This window comes from Mytilus edulis, chromosome 10 (genome assembly GCF_963676685.1).
Source record: "Mytilus edulis chromosome 10, xbMytEdul2.2, whole genome shotgun sequence".
NCBI lineage: Eukaryota > Metazoa > Mollusca > Bivalvia > Mytilida > Mytilidae > Mytilus > Mytilus edulis.
The window spans coordinates 76015624-76034256 of NC_092353.1; the positions used below are offsets into that span (position 1 = coordinate 76015624).

At 31.7% G+C, this 18633-nt stretch overlaps 1 protein-coding gene across 2 annotated transcripts in view; it reads right to left on the reverse strand.

Moving 5' to 3' along the window:
• Window positions 1-10819: 10819 nt before the first annotated feature.
• LOC139491869 (proto-oncogene tyrosine-protein kinase ROS-like) overlaps window positions 10820-18633 on the reverse strand; it is a 108089-nt gene continuing 100275 nt past the window's right edge. For both annotated transcript variants that reach the window (XM_071279783.1, XM_071279784.1), the window contains 5 exons: window positions 18065-18262; window positions 17545-17679; window positions 16214-16362; window positions 13892-13995; window positions 10820-12786 (listed from right to left, as the gene is read on the reverse strand). In XM_071279783.1, coding sequence (XP_071135884.1) covers window positions 11116-12786; window positions 13892-13995; window positions 16214-16362; window positions 17545-17679; window positions 18065-18262 — 2257 coding nt within the window. In that variant the 3' untranslated portion in view covers window positions 10820-11115. The remainder of the gene's footprint in view (window positions 12787-13891; window positions 13996-16213; window positions 16363-17544; window positions 17680-18064; window positions 18263-18633) is intronic.

Genomic DNA, 18633 nt, shown 5'->3' on the forward strand with positions numbered 1-18633 from the left:
TGTGGTCAAGTCCATATATCAAGTACTAAAAGCAATAGGTCTACTATATTTGGTGTATGAAATGATGGCAGGTGTCATCTGACCTTGACCTCATTTTTATTGTTCAGTGGTCAAAGTTGTTTGTGTGTTTTGGTCTTTTTTTCTAATACTATAAGCATAAAGTCAACTATATTTGGTGTTTTGAATGATTGTAAGTTGTACATAAAGGCAACAGTAGTATACCGCTGTTCAAAACTCATAAATCCATGGACAAAAAACAAAATCGGGGTAACAAACCAAAACCGAGCGAAACGCATTAAATATAAGAGGAGAACAACGCAACACACACAGAAACAGACCAATCATCAGACAAAACACCACGAGAATAACAAATGTAACATGAAAACCAAATACATGAATTTGGGATAGACAAGTACCGTGCCACGTCTTATCTCAATATCTCAAAAATAAGAGAAAACACAAACGACTCAACGTTAAAATGCAACACAAAGAGAAAAGAACAATATTATAACAATGACCATCTTCCTGACTTGGTACAGGACACTTTTAAAGGGGAATAAAAGTGGTGGGTTGAACCTGGTTTTAAGGCATGCCAAACCTCGCACTTTAATGGCAAAGTTAAATATAACATTGAAATGACAACATAATATTACAGGACTACAATACAAATAAATAGGAGAACATATTAGACACAGAAAAACATGATTAATAGATAACAAAAAGCATCAGGTTTAAAATTCAATACGCCAAAAACGCGCCTTGCCCACACAAGACTCACCAGTGACGCCCAGATATAAAAGATCGAAAGTGAAAAAAGTACAAAGTTGTACAGCACTGAAGATCAAAAGTTGAAAAGGTTTCGCAAAATACGGCATTGTTTTTATGTCCGGGATAAGAACATTCTTATTATATAGAACAATTCATGCTATTGCAAACAGTAAATTTTATCAAATGAATATGAAAGAGATATACACAAAGAAACTAAAGTATTAACTAATTACAGAAAACTAAACCTGAATACATAACGCCTAGATATAAAAGATCGAACGTGAAAAAGGTACAAAGTTGTACAGCACTGAAGATCAAAAGTTGAAAAGGTTTTGACAAATACGGCATTGTTTATATGCACGGGATAAGAACATCCTTATTATATAGAATACTTAATGCTATTGCAAACAGTAAATTTTAACAAATGAATATGAAAGAGATATACATAATGAAACTGAAATATTAACTAATTACAGAAAACTAAACCAAAGTTTATCACAAAATAGACACACATCCGAATCAGTCCAAGCGTCAACGTAATTAAAAAAATTGTGACGTCACATACGATGGCGAAAAGGCAGACACGTTATGCCACATTTGAATTTATGAAATTTAGAAACAGCATGACGTCACATATGAAAAACTATCATTCAAAAATGAGATAGAATTAGGATTGATTTAGAACTAAATACTGATAATTCATTTAAACAAAATGCATATTGCAATACTTATTAATTGCAATTAACTGTAATATATATATGCCCAGTTTGTTATGAATCCAACTTCAAACGTAAATAATCGTACAAAATTTAATATAATTAATAAAGAGGAGGTGGTTAATTTTTCTATACGTCATACCTAAATATATAATAAGAAGACGTCAACACATTTGACAAAATCTGATGAGAATTACAAATATAACACTAAACATGTAAACTAAATACATGAATTTGGGATAAACAAGTACAGAAACACGTCTTATAGTAATGCGAATTCACATTCAGCAAAACGGTCACAATCGGGAATAAGTCACGTTTGGTAATTAAAAGATTAGACGACATAATGACAAACCACACTAACTGGCAGGTGTCATCTGACCTTGACCTTATTTTAAGTGATCATTGGTCCATGTTTAGTTTTTTTGGTTAAGTGTTTCTTAGAAATTATAAGCAATAGGTCAATTATATTTGGTGTCTAATTGATTGTAAGGTGTACATGTACTAGTATTATCCTTTGGTTTATCTGACCTTGACCTCATTTTCTTGAATCGTTAGCTTAATTTGATACTTGTAGCAAAGCTCTATATTTAGGACTATCAGGTGTAACACCACTAATTCAGGCCCGGCCAGAAAGCACATACCAGAAAGTAGTACATATTTAACACAAAATAGTTCCTACGCATGGACATAACTTTCAAATTATTTAGAATATTTTATTAATTTTGGTATCAAATGAAAGCTGCATGACTGGTGATCATTGCAGAACAATTTTTGACTGATAAATTTGAATAATAAAAAAATGGCATGAAATTTAAAAAGGAGGGTACATTTTGCCTTTTTGTCAGATCGGAAGTACCTGTTTTGGTACATCCGAAGTTCCGGGAACCAGTTCTTTCTTATATGCCATGTAAGGTATGTTGATTTTTTCAGTACAGGACGCCAGAAGGTGTTGCTTTGACATGCAATGATTGTCACTTTATTTGAACTTAAGATATAAGAGCTGTGACCACTCGAAATTAAGGAATTTAACATAGAAAGCAATGGGGCCATTAATTAGTGGTGTACTTCCTATTACAGAGAATCATCAGAAATCCAATTTTTAGAAGTTGTACCTATTCCAATGGCAATAAGTCCAATTTGATGTTAGTAATCATGTTTAATCATCTTTTTTTGGTCAACCGTCCTGCTTATGGGAAATTTAAGCCCTTAAATTTGCATACTCAAGTATGTTAGCCTTTTATGGTCATACAGCATGCATGCAGTTAAGAATTGACTCCAAGTTCTTATTTTTGCATTTTTTTTGATTGAAATCAATAAAACAAGTATTTTATGACTTGTATATGGAACAAAATAGCTCTTGGTCAAAATAATCTTATGATTTTTCAAGTTTTTTTGTTTTTCTTATGGTAGCCTTTTACAATCAAGGCAAATGGTACATACTCATATAAGAATTCTAAAATCTCACTGTACATGCAATTTTGAACCAGTTTAGCAAGTTATCTATCTGAGGGATATATAAATTGCTCTTATTCATCTATGTTTTACCACAGAATTATGGTATATAAGAAAAAACAGCCCTTTTCCAGTTTCAAGAAAAAAGGGGGGATAATTTATCATTTATGTCTTAAGTTTAAACTGATATATTTTTATTTAATGAAGAACCTCTGATAAAAATATGACTATTAGTAAGCACATAGCTTTCCTAATAGAAGTTAATAAATAAAACAATAATATTGAGAATAAACTAGAGGCTCTAAAGAGCCTGTGTCGCTCACCTTGGTACATTTGTATATGTGAATATTCAACAAAGGACACAGATGGATTCGTGACAAAATTGTGTTTTGGTGATGGTGATATGTTTGTAGATCTAACTTTACTGAACATTCTTGCTGCGTACATATATCCCCATCTATAATGATTGGCCCAGTAGTTTCAGTTAAAAGTGTTAGTAAAAATTTACAAATTTTATGAAAATTGTTAAAAATTGACTATCGATTCGTCTGAAATTTTCAGGGCAGATAGATCTTGACCTGATAAACAATTTAACCCATGCCAGTTTTCCTCTTAATGCTTTTGTTTTTGAGTTATAAGCCAAAAACTGCATTTTATCCCATGTTCTATTTTTAGCCATGGCAGCCATCTTGGTAGGTTGACCAGGTCAACAGACACAATTTTTAAACTAGATACCCCAATGATGATTGTGGCCAAGTTTGGTTTAATATGGTGCAGTAGTTTCAGAGGAGAAGATTTTTGTAAAAGATAACTAAGATTTACGAAAAATGGTTAAAAATTGACTATAAAGGGCAATAACTCCTAAAGGGGTCATTTGACCATTTCGGTAATGTTGACTTATTTGTAAATCTTATTTTGCTGAACATTATTGCTGTTTACAGTTTATCTCTATCTATAATATTTTTCAAGATAATAACCAAAAACAGCAAAATTTCCTTAAAATTACCAATTTAGGGGTAGCAACCCAACAACAGGTTGTTCGATTCATCTGAAATTTTCAGGGCAGATAGATCTGACCTGATAAACAATTTTACCCCATGTCAGAATTGCTCTAAATGCTTTGGTTTTTGAGTTATAAGCCAAAAACTGCATTTTACCCCTATGTTCTATTTTTAGCCATGGCGGCCATCTTGGTAGGTTGACCGGGTCACCGGACACAATTTTTAAACTAGATACCCCAATGATGATTGTGGCCAAGTTTGGTTTAATATGGCGCAGTAGTTTCAGAGGAGAAGATTTTTGTAAAAGATAATTAAGATTTACAAAATATGGTTAAAAATTGACTATAAAGGGCAATAACTCCTAAAGGGGTCATTTGACCATTTCGGTAATGTTGACTTATTTGTAAATCTTATTTTGCTGAACATTATTGCTGTTTACAGTTTATCTCTATCTATAATATTTTTCAAGATAATAACCAAAAACAGCAAAATTTCCTTAAAATTACCAATTTAGGGGTAGCAACCCAACAACAGGTTGTTCGATTCATCTGAAATTTTCAGGGCAGATAGATCTTGACCTGATAAACAATTTTACCCCATGTCAGAATTGCTCTAAATGCTTTGGTTTTTGAGTTATAAGCCAAAAACTGCATTTTACCCCTATGTTCTATTTTTAGCCATGGCGGCCATCTTGGTTGGTTGACCGGGTCACCGGACACAATTTTTAAACTAGATACCCCAATGATGATTGTGGCCAAGTTTGGTTTAATTTGGCCTGGTAGTTTCAGAGGAGAAGATTTTTGTAAAAGTTAACGCAGGACGACGACGGACGACGACGACGACGGACGACGACAGACGCCGGACGCAAAGTGATGAGAAAAGCTCACTTGGCCCTTCGGGCCAGGTGAGCTAAAAAGGTATATTGGCCAATGGTAATATCCATATGCAGTTTTCTTTGAATAACCCATATGTTACTACCAGTCCAATTTGAGCTTAAAATTAATAAAATAGTATTTGGACTAAAGCTTTATATGTTTTTTATTGCTTGAAATAGATCATAGAATGAAATAAAGTAATGCTCAAGTCAATATAGCAAGTTTGGTTCTGTTATAGGTGTAACACCACTAATTCAGGCCCGGCCAGAAAGCACATACCAGAAAGTAGTACATATTTAACACAAAATAGTTCCTACGCATGGACATAATTTTCAAATTATTTAGAATATTTTATCAATTTTGGTATCAAATGAAAGCTGCATGACTGGTGATCATTGCAGAACAATTTTTGACTGATAAATTTGAATAATAAAAAAATGGCATGAAATTTAAAAAGGAGGGTACATTTTGCCTTTTTGTCAGATCGGAAGTACCTGTTTTGGTACATCCGAAGTTCCGGGAACCAGTTCTTTCTTATATGCCATGTAAGGTATGTTGATTTTTTCAGTACAGGACACCAGAAGGTGTTGCTTTGACATGCAATGATTGTCACTTTATTTGAACTTAAGATAAAAGAGCTGTGACCACTCGAAATTGAGGAATTTAACATAGAAAGCAATGGGGCCATTAATTAGTGGTGTACTTCAATCAACATAAGGGAGTGGTTCTCTCAAAGTACTCCTGCTTACTCCTCATATAAAACCTGGTCCACATAGAACTTCCATGAAATAAAATTGAGAATGGAAATGGGGAATGTGTCAAAGAGACAACAACCCGACCATAGAAAAAACAACAGCAGAAGGTCACTAACAGGTCTTCAATGTAGCAAGACATTCCCGCACCCGGAGGCGTCCTTCAGCTGGCCCCTAAACAAATATAGCCTGCTCTTGTGCATTATTTTCTCGCTGCTGTGAAGACCATTTGGGGCCTTGGGCTATTCATTGGTTGAGTGACACGTTCCTTGGTTGCATTCTTTATTCTATTGGAGTGGTATTAAACATCAACAATCAATCTTATACGAAAGTAAAATTTCAGCAAGTGCTCAGCTTTCATCCTGACCGAAGGTTTCAGTGAATCATGGTAAGATACAAACAGACATGTAAAATAAAATTTTATTTCACAATTTACAAACCAATCAAATTTAATGCAATACCATTGGCACTTATGAGGCATACTATCGTATATACATAAGATTTACAAAAACAAATCTGAAACAATAAAATTATTGATTGATGTCAACAAATTATGCTGTATAATGAAAATGCAATATCTGTTTCTCAAAACTGTGAACATATAACAATCCATTTGAACTATGTAGCAATTATCTTGGATGCAAGAGTGGTGAATCACAAATATGGTGAGTATATTACATCGTGCAAATTAAACATATTTTGGACATTGTTTCAAAGGGCAGTAGCTATCAAATTCATGTTCGTCTATTTTTGACTTAAATTCTCATCGGATTTATACCATACTAAAACATATAGCTAATTCACGAGACATTTAACAATGTATATTTATTTCTCTAATTTTTGAGTTATTTTCACATTTCCTGACCGGCGTGAGAAAAATATTTCTCCACACAAGTGAAAAATCTGTTCTTGTCAAATGATTAGTCGAAATTTGATTATGACGTTAAAATGTTTTGTTTTCTTCTGAATTTTCCTATTGTGACGTCATGACGACAGTTAAATTTTAGTTGTTTAAAGAGCTTGGTAAGCCTCACACTTTAAATTTAACTGTCTCGAGTCGAGAAATATATGATACACTAATGTTGCAGTGTAGGAATCTATATGTATCAGATTTTCATGAATTTTGTAGAATAAAAATGTTTAAGATCAAATTTTTTAAAGTTGTGACAAATTTCAAATCCACAGGATTTTCTATCAATTTTGGAGAGCTCGCCTTGTTTCAGACGTATAAAAACTTTAGAAATTAAAATCAAGTCTTTATTATAGTATGTAGAATCAATGCAATTGTTCAATTTTCCCTTCTTCAGTACTTGACATGCCACACTTCTATTGAGCCATGCCAAGTGTAGTCCTTTATCATAGTCAATGATAAGAGATTCAACAGTAGTGAGAAACAGATACACTTCAAATGACCTTCAAATACTTCATGAACAGATGATGAATGCTTTAACATGGAAAGATTTAACAATTATCAAACAAAAAGTTATAAAAAATAAATCAAATACAATCCTCAAAATAACATGTTTGTTAGTATACTGAGTTTAAAAATGTCATTGAAAGTTAATTGATAGGATATCTGATGTGTAAAGACAATAGTCCTACAACTCTTTCCACTAAAAATCTTACAAGTAAAAACACTTGTAAGTCATGAACATTTCAGAAACACTCACGATCAATTTTACTCATAAGATTTTTTGTGAAAAGAGCCCCTATTTGAGTAATTTGACATCATTGAAGAATTGTTTAACTGATGTTAAATTACACCATATACGGTACACACGGAAACATAGACATTGGGCGTGATAATACACTCTAGCTAATAAACAAGCTTTGTCATATTTTATTGAAAATCCCTTAGTTTTACTGATCTAAAAGAAGACACTTAATTTTTTTGCATAGTAGAACAAATGAATTCCCTTGTCTTGTCTTGTCTTGTCTTGTCTGTACTGTAAAATAAAGTACAATACTGTTGAATCATTAATATTTGTTGGATACCAAATTTCGTGGGTAATGAAATGTCCACGAAGTTAAATATTTGACGAATTACAAGTTTTCCTAAGGAATGTATGCAGTCATTGCTGAAACCACGAAATTAAATATCCACGAATATGTAAGTTTTCCTCAAACCACAAAAATTGGTACCCATGAAAATAAATAAATCTACGGTTCAAATTTATAAATCAATAGCAATGAAGTAGATATTTAATTTTTCTCAATTTAACCACAAAACAAAAGAGTGGCAATACATGAACTTGATTGCTCTAAGGCCAATAAAAATATATGTGTGGTTCCAGTTACCCGACCGACCCTAGAACTTTTTTTTTATTCATTTCTGAACTTTCAAACAATCAAATTTTGAGGATAGTGAATTTATATGATTAAATTCAAGGATTTCTGTCATCTTCGGGTTGAGGAGTGTATAATATGGGAATCAATTACCGTAAACACACTATTTGTTTCTGGATTTTGACAATCCAAAATAAATTTTTGATCGATGGACTCTATTTTTTAAAAGGATGTAACTGGAAACACATATTATTATTTGGCCTAAGGTGTATAAATCAAAAATTATAACTTTCAATGAAATTTTTAGACTCAGTGTATAATAATAGACCAACACACCTACATATGATTTTACACTTCCCATTGTATATAATTGTGTGGAATGATGATCGATTTAAACAATACTGAAAACTAATATTTTTCATATATCAAAATTTTCACTTCCTGTTAACTGCTATAAAAAGTTAATAAAATTAATTGAAAGATTTAGAAATACTACAAAATTTCATTTGCATTTCATTTTTCAAACATCTAGTCGTATTAAGCTTTGTAATGAAAAGAACATCATGGCTTTTCTACAAAAAGTTACTAGTAACACAAATCCCTTCAATAGGCCTCATGTAAATGTATGCATTTTAATCATATCTATTTAAATATATAATGATACACCTGCCAACTTTCACCAATTTATGGGGAATTTCTCCCATGGGAGGGATTGACCTGAATTTTGAAAATCTATATTTTCATTTAAACTGAACACCTCAAAACAGGCATTCAAATGATTTAAATGGGTATGAAATGTAAGCATACACGTCCTCAATTAAACAATATGGAAGTAGATGAAAAACACGAATGATGATGATGGAAGTTTTTAACGACCTTGACTGGCTAAAAAGCCCTTGCATACTACAGTAATAAAAATAGAAGAGGAGAATTATAGTTCCCCTTGTGCTACAAATCCCTCATGAAGATTTTGAAAGGTTGGCAGGTATGTACATTGGTTTTTGATTCATTCAACAAATTATAAATGTAACAAGCAACAAATATCTACAACTACTTTTAGTACATACACTGTATATGTATAATGTCATTGAAAAACAGATAACACATTGATAACTGGCCCATGGTAAGAAGAACTCAGAAAACAATCCAATCATGTACATACAAATTTGAGCAGACGGCTTATCAAAATGCATATATAGTCAAACCTGCTTTGAAGGTCATCTCTATCAAGGTCATTCTTTTTTCCCCCATTTTAGTAATACAAATACATTTGAACCTCAATTCAAAGGTTAACCTATCTTATGTGGTTAGTTTTCAATGAGCCCAAAGGGTGAACTTTATATACAGGTTTGACTATACTTTAAAAACAAAGATATAGACAAAAGTTTATCAATTTTTTCCTCAAATACTTTCAGAAAATACATTTTGAAAACCATTTTTTTTTTATTTTAGCTGAATGATAGCAAGATCTACCTACATGTATGTTAAGGTGGTACCTAACACTACAGGGAAATAACTCTGTAAAGTCAGCTAAACGTTTTAATTACATTGTGTTGTAAAAGGAATATTAAGGTGGTATGGGTGTCTTCCTCCATCTTGGATTGTAAAAAACAGAGAACCAAAGGTCCAGATTTTCTATCAAGTTAGCAAAATTTGATGCAGGAATGCAGATATTTAATGTGAATTTTCATTTAAAAGAATCAATTTATAAGAATATAACTTATAAATATTGATATTTTTGAAAATGATGATTATTTTTGGTTGTTCTTAAAAATAAATTAAATTGGCATTTTAAGGGGAGGTAACTCTAAAACAGTGCATTTTCTGAAGGATTTTACATGGAATTTTCCTATTTTGTATTTTAGTCGGTAAAAAACATTCGGTGACCTAAACTTTTCTTTTGATATTCTCAAAGCATTGTCTGAAAGCTATCTTTTCCTTAAGTATTTAACAATTCTATCATTTTGTTTAGTTTCTAATAACAAAATTGTGTTTTTTCCTGTATAATCCATACAAAATGTGTCATTTTGTCACGCCCTGTAGCTGGAGAAAATGCGCGGTGACCTATCATTTTTATAACATTTTTCAACATATATCAATAGATACTACGTTTTGGCAAAGTATGAACAAATTCTATCATTTTTATTTTAGACTCCCATACCACCTTAAGCTTCTCAATGATCAAAATTGGTCTTTGTCAAACTATTATATAACCAGTGTAATTTTTCAGACAAAATGGGTGTTCAAAATTTTTAAATTTTTATATTTTTGTTAAAGGGTTAAAGTAAATACTTTGACAAAATTTTATGAAAATTAAACGAGCCAAATTAATTTTATTGAAAGTCTTGGGTTAACCACCTTAATGGTAAGTTTTCTTTGAATAAAACTGAATCAGGACACAAATTCACACCCTTTTTCTAAAACTAAATTTACATTTATCAAGAGCTGTGTTATTATAGATACTCTAATAATAATTTGAGGCCAGATAGAGAAAAATATGACATGAGCAATGCCTATAATATGGTAAATTTTCTAACATTTTCATTTAAGTTTATTTACTCTTCTAGTTGTAGATAAAAAAAGAACAAAGCTACTTTAACACTTACTGATGAACATATGAAAAAAAGACTTGCCAATTTATCTCCAATCATTTAAAAGCGTGAGGATGAACAAAACTTGTTCATATACAAGACAAAAAACACAATAAAATAAACAAAAAACATAGTTATAATATCATGAATATCTGCTGTCATGTTTATCATTAGGAATGGATTAAAGATATAATCTTACAGTTATATAGGATTTCTATCAGGAATATCTCAAAAGTGGTAGTACAATTTACATGATTAAAGTTTTTAGTTTTATATGCTTTGTAAGTTGTGCAATTCTTCAAAAAATATTTCTAACTTGTAGAGAATTCCAACTAAAATGATCAAGAAAAATATCTTATTAAATCTAATTAAATTTCAAATTTTGGATACTTTGTTACTTTCAATCTGGCATAGTTCTAACTTCTTAAAGAAAATTGACTTCCCTTTAGAGAAATTAGACATTTTTTTGTTATCTTATCTTGTCAATTTTCAACCACCTTTGATGAAATTCCTTGCAATATATACAAAAAAATAAGACTAAAAGAGTAAAAATTTCAGGAAATATACATCCTTTTGTCAAATTAAATCTTAAGAAATACAAACTAAATGAACACACATCGGTTAAGTCTTTTGTCATTATCTCATACAAATAATTCTCCCATGAACAAACTTTATACAAGTGTAGCAGCCAAAATTTCCTGGTCTGACATGGGATAAGCTTGAGGTGTTACGAAGTTCCCGCCATAAATCACATGTGATGGTAACTCAGATAAGCCATATTTCGATGACATATTAGAATGAGAAGTTCTATTTCGGTTACAATCCACGTAATTCATACTGTCGAGGAAATCTAAGTTTTTGTATGGCAGCCCATTGTCTTGTTCAATCATCCCATGCTTGTAACAATCTACATTCTCCTTATTATTTTGCCGCACACTGTCATTGAATTTTGTAACCGAACTTTCAGAATTGTTTCGTCCCCTGTTGAAAACCAATCTTTCCTCTGCACTGTGAGATTGGTGAGTTGTATCAACTCTCTGAAAATGTTGTCTTTCTTCCGCACTGTTTGATCTATGGAATCGATTAGGATAATCGTAGTTTAGTCTTTCATTGTAGCCATTTTCTGGAAGTTGTGGTGGTACATGGTCATAGTTTGAATGAAGGTCATCGTTCAAGGTCACAGACTGACAATATTGACGTAAGTGTTCTGGCTGATCCATTTGCATTTGACGAACAAGATTCTGATTGTTTAGATGAGTTAAGTTCACAGTCTTGGCATTCATTTGAACACATCTTGGAGATTTAACAGAAGCAATATGATGATGTTTGTGATGAAGATGATTTAAATGATGAGAATCATGATTATGATGCTGGTGATTATCCTGATTCTGATAATGATGATGAACATGATTTTGATTGACTTGTGATTGTTTTGTATATAGTGATCCCTGATGACTTGCTTCACTGGAAGAAGAAGCTGAAGCACTAGTTTGACTTTCTTCACTGTCAGAAGACTGAGTGCCTGATTCAGTTGAATCACGATTTGATTCTGATCTTGATTCACTTGAATCATTATTAGCGTCTGCTTTCAATTCTTTTGAATCATGATTTGACTTCATTCTTGATTCAGGTGAATCACAATTCAACTTAGTTTTCGAATCATACAAATCATGATTACATTGAGCCTTTGATTCAGGAGAATCATGATTATGCTGAGTGGATGATTCAGATGAATCACATTTCAACTTTGTCTCTGATCTAATTGAATCGTGATTTGAATGCATATAATTTGGATGTTGTTCTGATTCCTGTTCCAAACGTAATTTTGACAAGTCCATCTGATTCAGTGGAGTCACGTGATCATAGTTTTGTAAAATATTCTCAAAATTCTGCTGACTTGTCAGAGAACTGTGCTGAGTCAGCATTCTATTATTATCATTAAACTTTCCATGAATTGCTGGAATTTCTTCTGGAGTACTGATAATAGTGTAACCAGTGAATGGGCCGTGACTATAAATATCACTTGAGGATGAGTTATGACGACTGCTGCCTTGTGATGGCTTCCTAACAGACGGTTCACGACTTTGTGAAGTCTTCCGTGAGGAAGGTTCACTGCTTTGTGATGTTTTTCTAACAGATGGTTCACGATTTTGTGAGGATTTCCTTGAGGAAGGTTCACTACTCTGTGATGTTTTCCTAACCGGAGGATCAGTCACAAGTTCTAAATAAGTTGGTGTACCATTCGTCTGAGGATGTAGATAGTCAGCTGATGCGTCACATGGCTCAGGAGAATCAAATGATGTGGCACGATGAATAATCTTTCTGTATAACTGACTGTCACTCTATTAAAGATATCAATTTGTATTTATTTATTGAAATATATGGATAGATATATACAAAAACTTTACATGAGAAGGGCTTGCATCTTTTGAATTGTTTACACTTTTTTATCCAATACCATTTAAAACTGTCTTAAACTTACAGTGAAGTGAGAGTTGTCTTGCTGCGTATTGAAGGCCTCACTGTGACTTTGAGATGAAGAACAGCAATAAAAACCCTGTTCCTTTGTTTTTATGTGTTTTTTGCTGTGTAAGTGTTGATTTTGTGTCGTGGATGGATACCCCATATCCTTTGTTTTTCTATTTAAAGGTAAGGGTTTTTCCTGCAGTTTTTCGCATTCTTTTCCTTATGTTTTTGGTTGACATTTATCTCAATGGTACATTGTACCACATCATATATAGAGTATGAGTAATCTAAATAACAGTAAAGATATGATCTTTATTCAGTAAAATAACTTTCAATGGGATTATCTTATTCAGAAAAACCAGGTGCTCCGCAGGGTGCAGCTTTATACGACCACAGAGGTTGAACCCTGAACAGCTGGGGCAAGTATGGAAACAACATTCAAACTTGATACAGCTCTGAATTTGGATTGTGATCAAATTCTTAACATAATATGAGTTTCTGAGACAAAACAAATGTCAATATCTTACAAATCTATTATGCAATATTTTCAAAAATTTGGGAAAAAATTTGAAACTACTACTTTTAATATTAACTTTATTTTTCCTCTTGCATATATGCCAGTGGTGGATCCAGAAATTTTCATAAGTGGGGGCCCACTGACTGACCTGAGAGGGGGCCGCTCGAGTCACGCTTCAGTGATTCCCTATATAAGCAACCAATTTTTTTTCCTTTTTGCAATGCATTGATACTTTAAACCTGATGATTTTTTTTAATTGAAAAAATCCTATGCGAATCAGGTATGTGTAAAATAAATGTCAATGGAGGAGAGGGTTAAAGAGGAAAAGATCCAATTTTGAAATATTATCGACTATTTAAGTATTAACTTCTTTTTCTTCTTGCACATGTTGCAAAATACATGTTACTCTTGATTACGGTAATTAGTATATTTACATTACTTTAACTTGGTATATGTCTACTTACATCGTCATGTCCAAGTGATGAGGTCGTTCTCTGGTTTGTTTTGTTGTTGAGGGGGCGGGGGTGGTGGGGGTGGGGGAGGTGCTGGTTGTCTAGGTAACCATCCACTGAAATAAAAAATGGAAAATGTCAGAACTGTTCATTTAAACACTTATAAGTTTGTAAAAAAGTATTTTAATGAAAATTCAATAATAATTTTATAACGGCTGATGATTTTTCTAGCTCAGCACAAGTATCAAGTTTATACCATGAATGCTTAATTTTACAAAAGTGCTATTCAGAATAACAGGATACAGAAACACATGTCAAACCACCACTATGTATAAAAAAGATAAAATGTTATATGTAAATCAGTTCTTAAAATAAATTTTTTAATTTCCTAATCAGGAATTCTAGCTCTTTGTATGTTTTAATTTTCCTGATTACCGTAATCTGTTTTTTTGCTGTGATCATTTCAGCAGTGTATAAAATTGAATTCTGTACAATTAGAATGATTGATGGCTTGTTGATTTACGTTCAGTGGCAAATATTTCATGCATGTTCAAAATGATCTTAGAATTAAAAGTGGATGTTTCCAATCTGCCACTTTATTATTGGTTATGACTTATTAAAAGATTTTTTGAACAGTATAAAAGTATGTGTCACTGAACCTAAACTGCTGTCAACCAGCATCAACAAAGTTCAACTTTGGTTTTTGTTTTCTTTCATCAGAATGTAAATTTTTTCTGACTTGTGGTTTTGGAACCTTTGGGGTTGTTTTTCTTTCAAATAATTAATTATTACAAAATCTCCAGAAATTTTAGTATGTATAATTTGAATTGCAAAATATGAGACTTAAAAATAAAATAAAATGACAAGAATTAAAAGTTTGATGAAATGAAAATATACACAATTAACATCAAACAACATTTGAAATCAGTAAAAATAAAACCATTATGTCCAGTGAGAGTTCCAAGAATGTGAAATTCTAAAAACTCTTTCTTTGAAAGGAAGATATCAACACCAGTGAAAAATCTTCTATAGATTTTTTGCAAGTTTTCTTCAAATGAAACAACAAAATTACAACAAATACATCTTTCATATAACAATGTCAGAAAATACAAAATTTATGTCAATAAGCATAAAAACAAGAAGAAAAGGTAAGCTTACTGAGCTTTTCTCTGGTTTGATAATCAATTAACGACAATAAATTTTATATCTTTTGACAATGTATATATATATAATTAGGTTTTTCTTATCCTGCAATTTATCAATTTATCAATTTTGCTTAAAAGTTGGATTTTTTTGTTTTAAATTTTAAATTGTAGCAAATTACTTTTTTTAATCAAAATTTTTAATTAATTTTGTATAGACAATTAGCAAAAAATTATCTGAATTCCTATATTGAAAATGTTGATTGCAGGATAATAAAACAAAAAGCAAATACACAAGATGAAATTAAAGAACTAACAAATGATTTTTTAGCAGATGTCAGGTGAGTGTACGAAGCGTAACACAAAAATCAAATTTCGTAAATAACATGTAAATAGATGATATTAAATAAGGTTAAAATATGAATACAAAATGGCCACACATGAAATTTTACAAAATCATACTGAAGTTAACAACATGGTCACACACAGGGTACCTTTCGTCACGATTGACTTTGTTGACAGATGACGGATGAACATCTTGGCGATTACGCCAACTATTTCTAGATCGTCCAGCACCTCAAACAAAAAACATTTCATATCTCAATTTTTCAGAAAAAAAAATAAACCTTTTGTGGTCTTTACTTTTTAAATTGTTATTTGTATGGAGAGTTGTCTCATTGGCACTCACACCACATCTTCCTATATCTATTTTGTAAATAAATTTGGTTACTTATAATGCTGTTTTGCTTTAAAGCATTCAGAAAATAATAAATAAGTTACTGGAAGAAGTGAAATTGTATTTCAATTCTTGACACAAAATAGAACATTTGTGCATTGCTGAACATCAGTCCTGGTTAATATTCACCAGTTAGCATTTTTTGTTGTGCTAAGAATATCCCAACTAGTAGGTGTCTTGCAGATTCCAAAAGCACACATACTTTATAACTCATCACAACTGAGCTGCTGACTAAAACAATTAAATCCCTAAAATTCATGTCCTCATTCCTAAACATATCTAAATTCATAACCATTAAAAAAACATGGCATGAATTACAAATATATTATAAACAATTTAGCTCTAGAAATTATGGTCCCCTAGTATCTTATCTAAAAACCATCAAAAGATTTGGTCCTAAGATATATTTATCCCTAGAATTCATGGGCCTATGATAAATGTATCTAATATAATTACCATCAACAGGCCTGGTCCTAACAGGCATTATGTAATCAGCTAACAAAGTGACACATTTCTCTAAGAACTGTTCTAACTGTTGTAAAATGTAGGTAAAGTCTGGTCTATCTTCTGGGCTATAACTCCAACAGCTCTTCATGAGGACAAATCTATAAAATATAAACAAATTAATTATTTAAGTCTTCTTTCTGGGCTATAACTCCAACAACTTTTCACAAAGACAAATCTACAACATACAAATAGACAAATGATAAAAATACAGTCTTTCTTTGGACCATGTAAGTTATTAGTCTATTCCCTCTCCTGGACTGTAACTCCATAACATTTCATGAGGGATTATCTGTAGGTTGCATTTCTGTAAATATAGATATCGCAAATTCCCATAGGAACTCCCTTTGGGGCTAAAACTGTGACACTTTTACTATCAAGTTTTGTGAAATGAAAAAATATATCCTAGAATAGTAAGTTGATATGCATGCACTACTATTTTATTAACAGGTCAAAACATAGGGCTGTGTGGCATATTGTCAACATTTATATGCTCTGAACTTGTACTAAAATTGTGTTATATCCCTACCTTTACTTTTTGCCTACTTCAGAATTATGTTTTCACCACAATAGTATGTTTTTATACTGGTAACAGTCTCAAATTATGTCTCTATGAGATGAAACGTAGAGATCATATCTGTGAACCAATATGTCAACAAAACAAATAATCAATAAATATTATTTTTCTCCCCAAAAGAGGTGTGGTTTGAGAACAGCTGTATTTACATAGGTGCCTTTTGCAGTTCAGCTAGATATATTTAGCCTACTCACAGTATTCTTTTTTGTTACTCTCTAGAGGTGTGCCTGAGACAAAGGTTTTATATATATACTAATACCGTATGTGAAAACTGTTGTTTCTTATTTGTGTTTGTAACTATGTATACTGTATTGTTTATTATATTTGTAAAAGAATAATATTACAATGATATTATATTATGCTCCTTGTGAGACCATTTTATGGAAATAAAGCATCTTCTTCTTCTTCTTCATAGTGCAACCTATATTATTGAAAATATATATTAAATATAAAATCTGTTCTCTCATAAGATTCTTTGGACACAATCAGTAAAATGTTCTAAATATCTCTTCTAGAATCTAGATCTTGAAAAATATGGTTAAAGTATAGGCGAATTACAGTCTCTTGTTAAGCATTTAAGCCATAATGATAATCAAGAAAATGTGACAGCTGATAAAGAATCAACAATCACCTATCATATTCACCAAGAATAAAGGCAAAGGTACAAATGAATTTTTAGCTTGTACATATTTATTAAAAAACTTACAATTCCTCTGGACAATGTTCTGGTTGTTCTAACTGACCACCAGATCTGACATAATGTAAAACTTCAATATTTGTCCTGGCTTGATAAGGCTGCTGACCAAAGGTTAGGACCTCCCACATCATTACTCCAAAGGCCCTGAAATAAAACATTTTTCATTGACACTTTGATATTTCACTACTTTATTCAAGACTGTCAATATGTTACAAAAGGTCTATTTATCCATTTAACTGATCAAATCTTCATGTATGGAATGAGCAATATGTTCTAAAATAATTATGAAATTTAGATATCTTTTTGTATTCTTTTATTTGAATACTTTATACATAAACCAGATATATCAGTCTTATAACTATTCAGTAAATAACTAAATTTGAAAGCAATGAATACTGCGCACACTGCAGCATTAAAATCATATTCAAATTATCCATTTTAAAAACAACTGAAATTATTCTGAAATCAAAGAATATATAATTTTGAGTTTGGCGAGTGAAAATACTGTTTTCTATAAATTTACGCATACCATATATCTGACTGTGTTGTAAATATTCCATCTACCAAAGATTCAGGCGACATCCATCTAACAGGAAGTAATCCTTCGCCTTCTTTACGATAATAATCACTTTTATAAATATCTCTGGCTAAACCAAAGTCTCCTATTTTGACGACTATTTCTGATGGAACCTTAGATGAGACAAGACAGTTTCTAGCTGCTAAATCTCTGTAAAAAAATGAAAGATTGTTATCTGCTTTTTCCTTTAAATGACTTTTGGCGGGTAAATAAGGAAATACAATATAAGAACACTGGTTATGAGTATTTAATGATTGTGACAGTTCATTTGAGGTTGTCAGAAATACCATCCTACTCTACCACATCTATTTCAGTAGAATATACTTAAAAGATCTGTATATTCATTTGTTATATGCTTAGTAGTAAATACAGATAAATTGTATGTGTAATACAATCAATGGCAAGCGTGCTGTATCAGCCACCCGTGATGATATCGATATTAGCACGGTAGCAAAAGCTTTATCACACATTTAATCTGTATGATGTCACGTCATTGATTGCAGTCACTGTTGCAAAGGCTT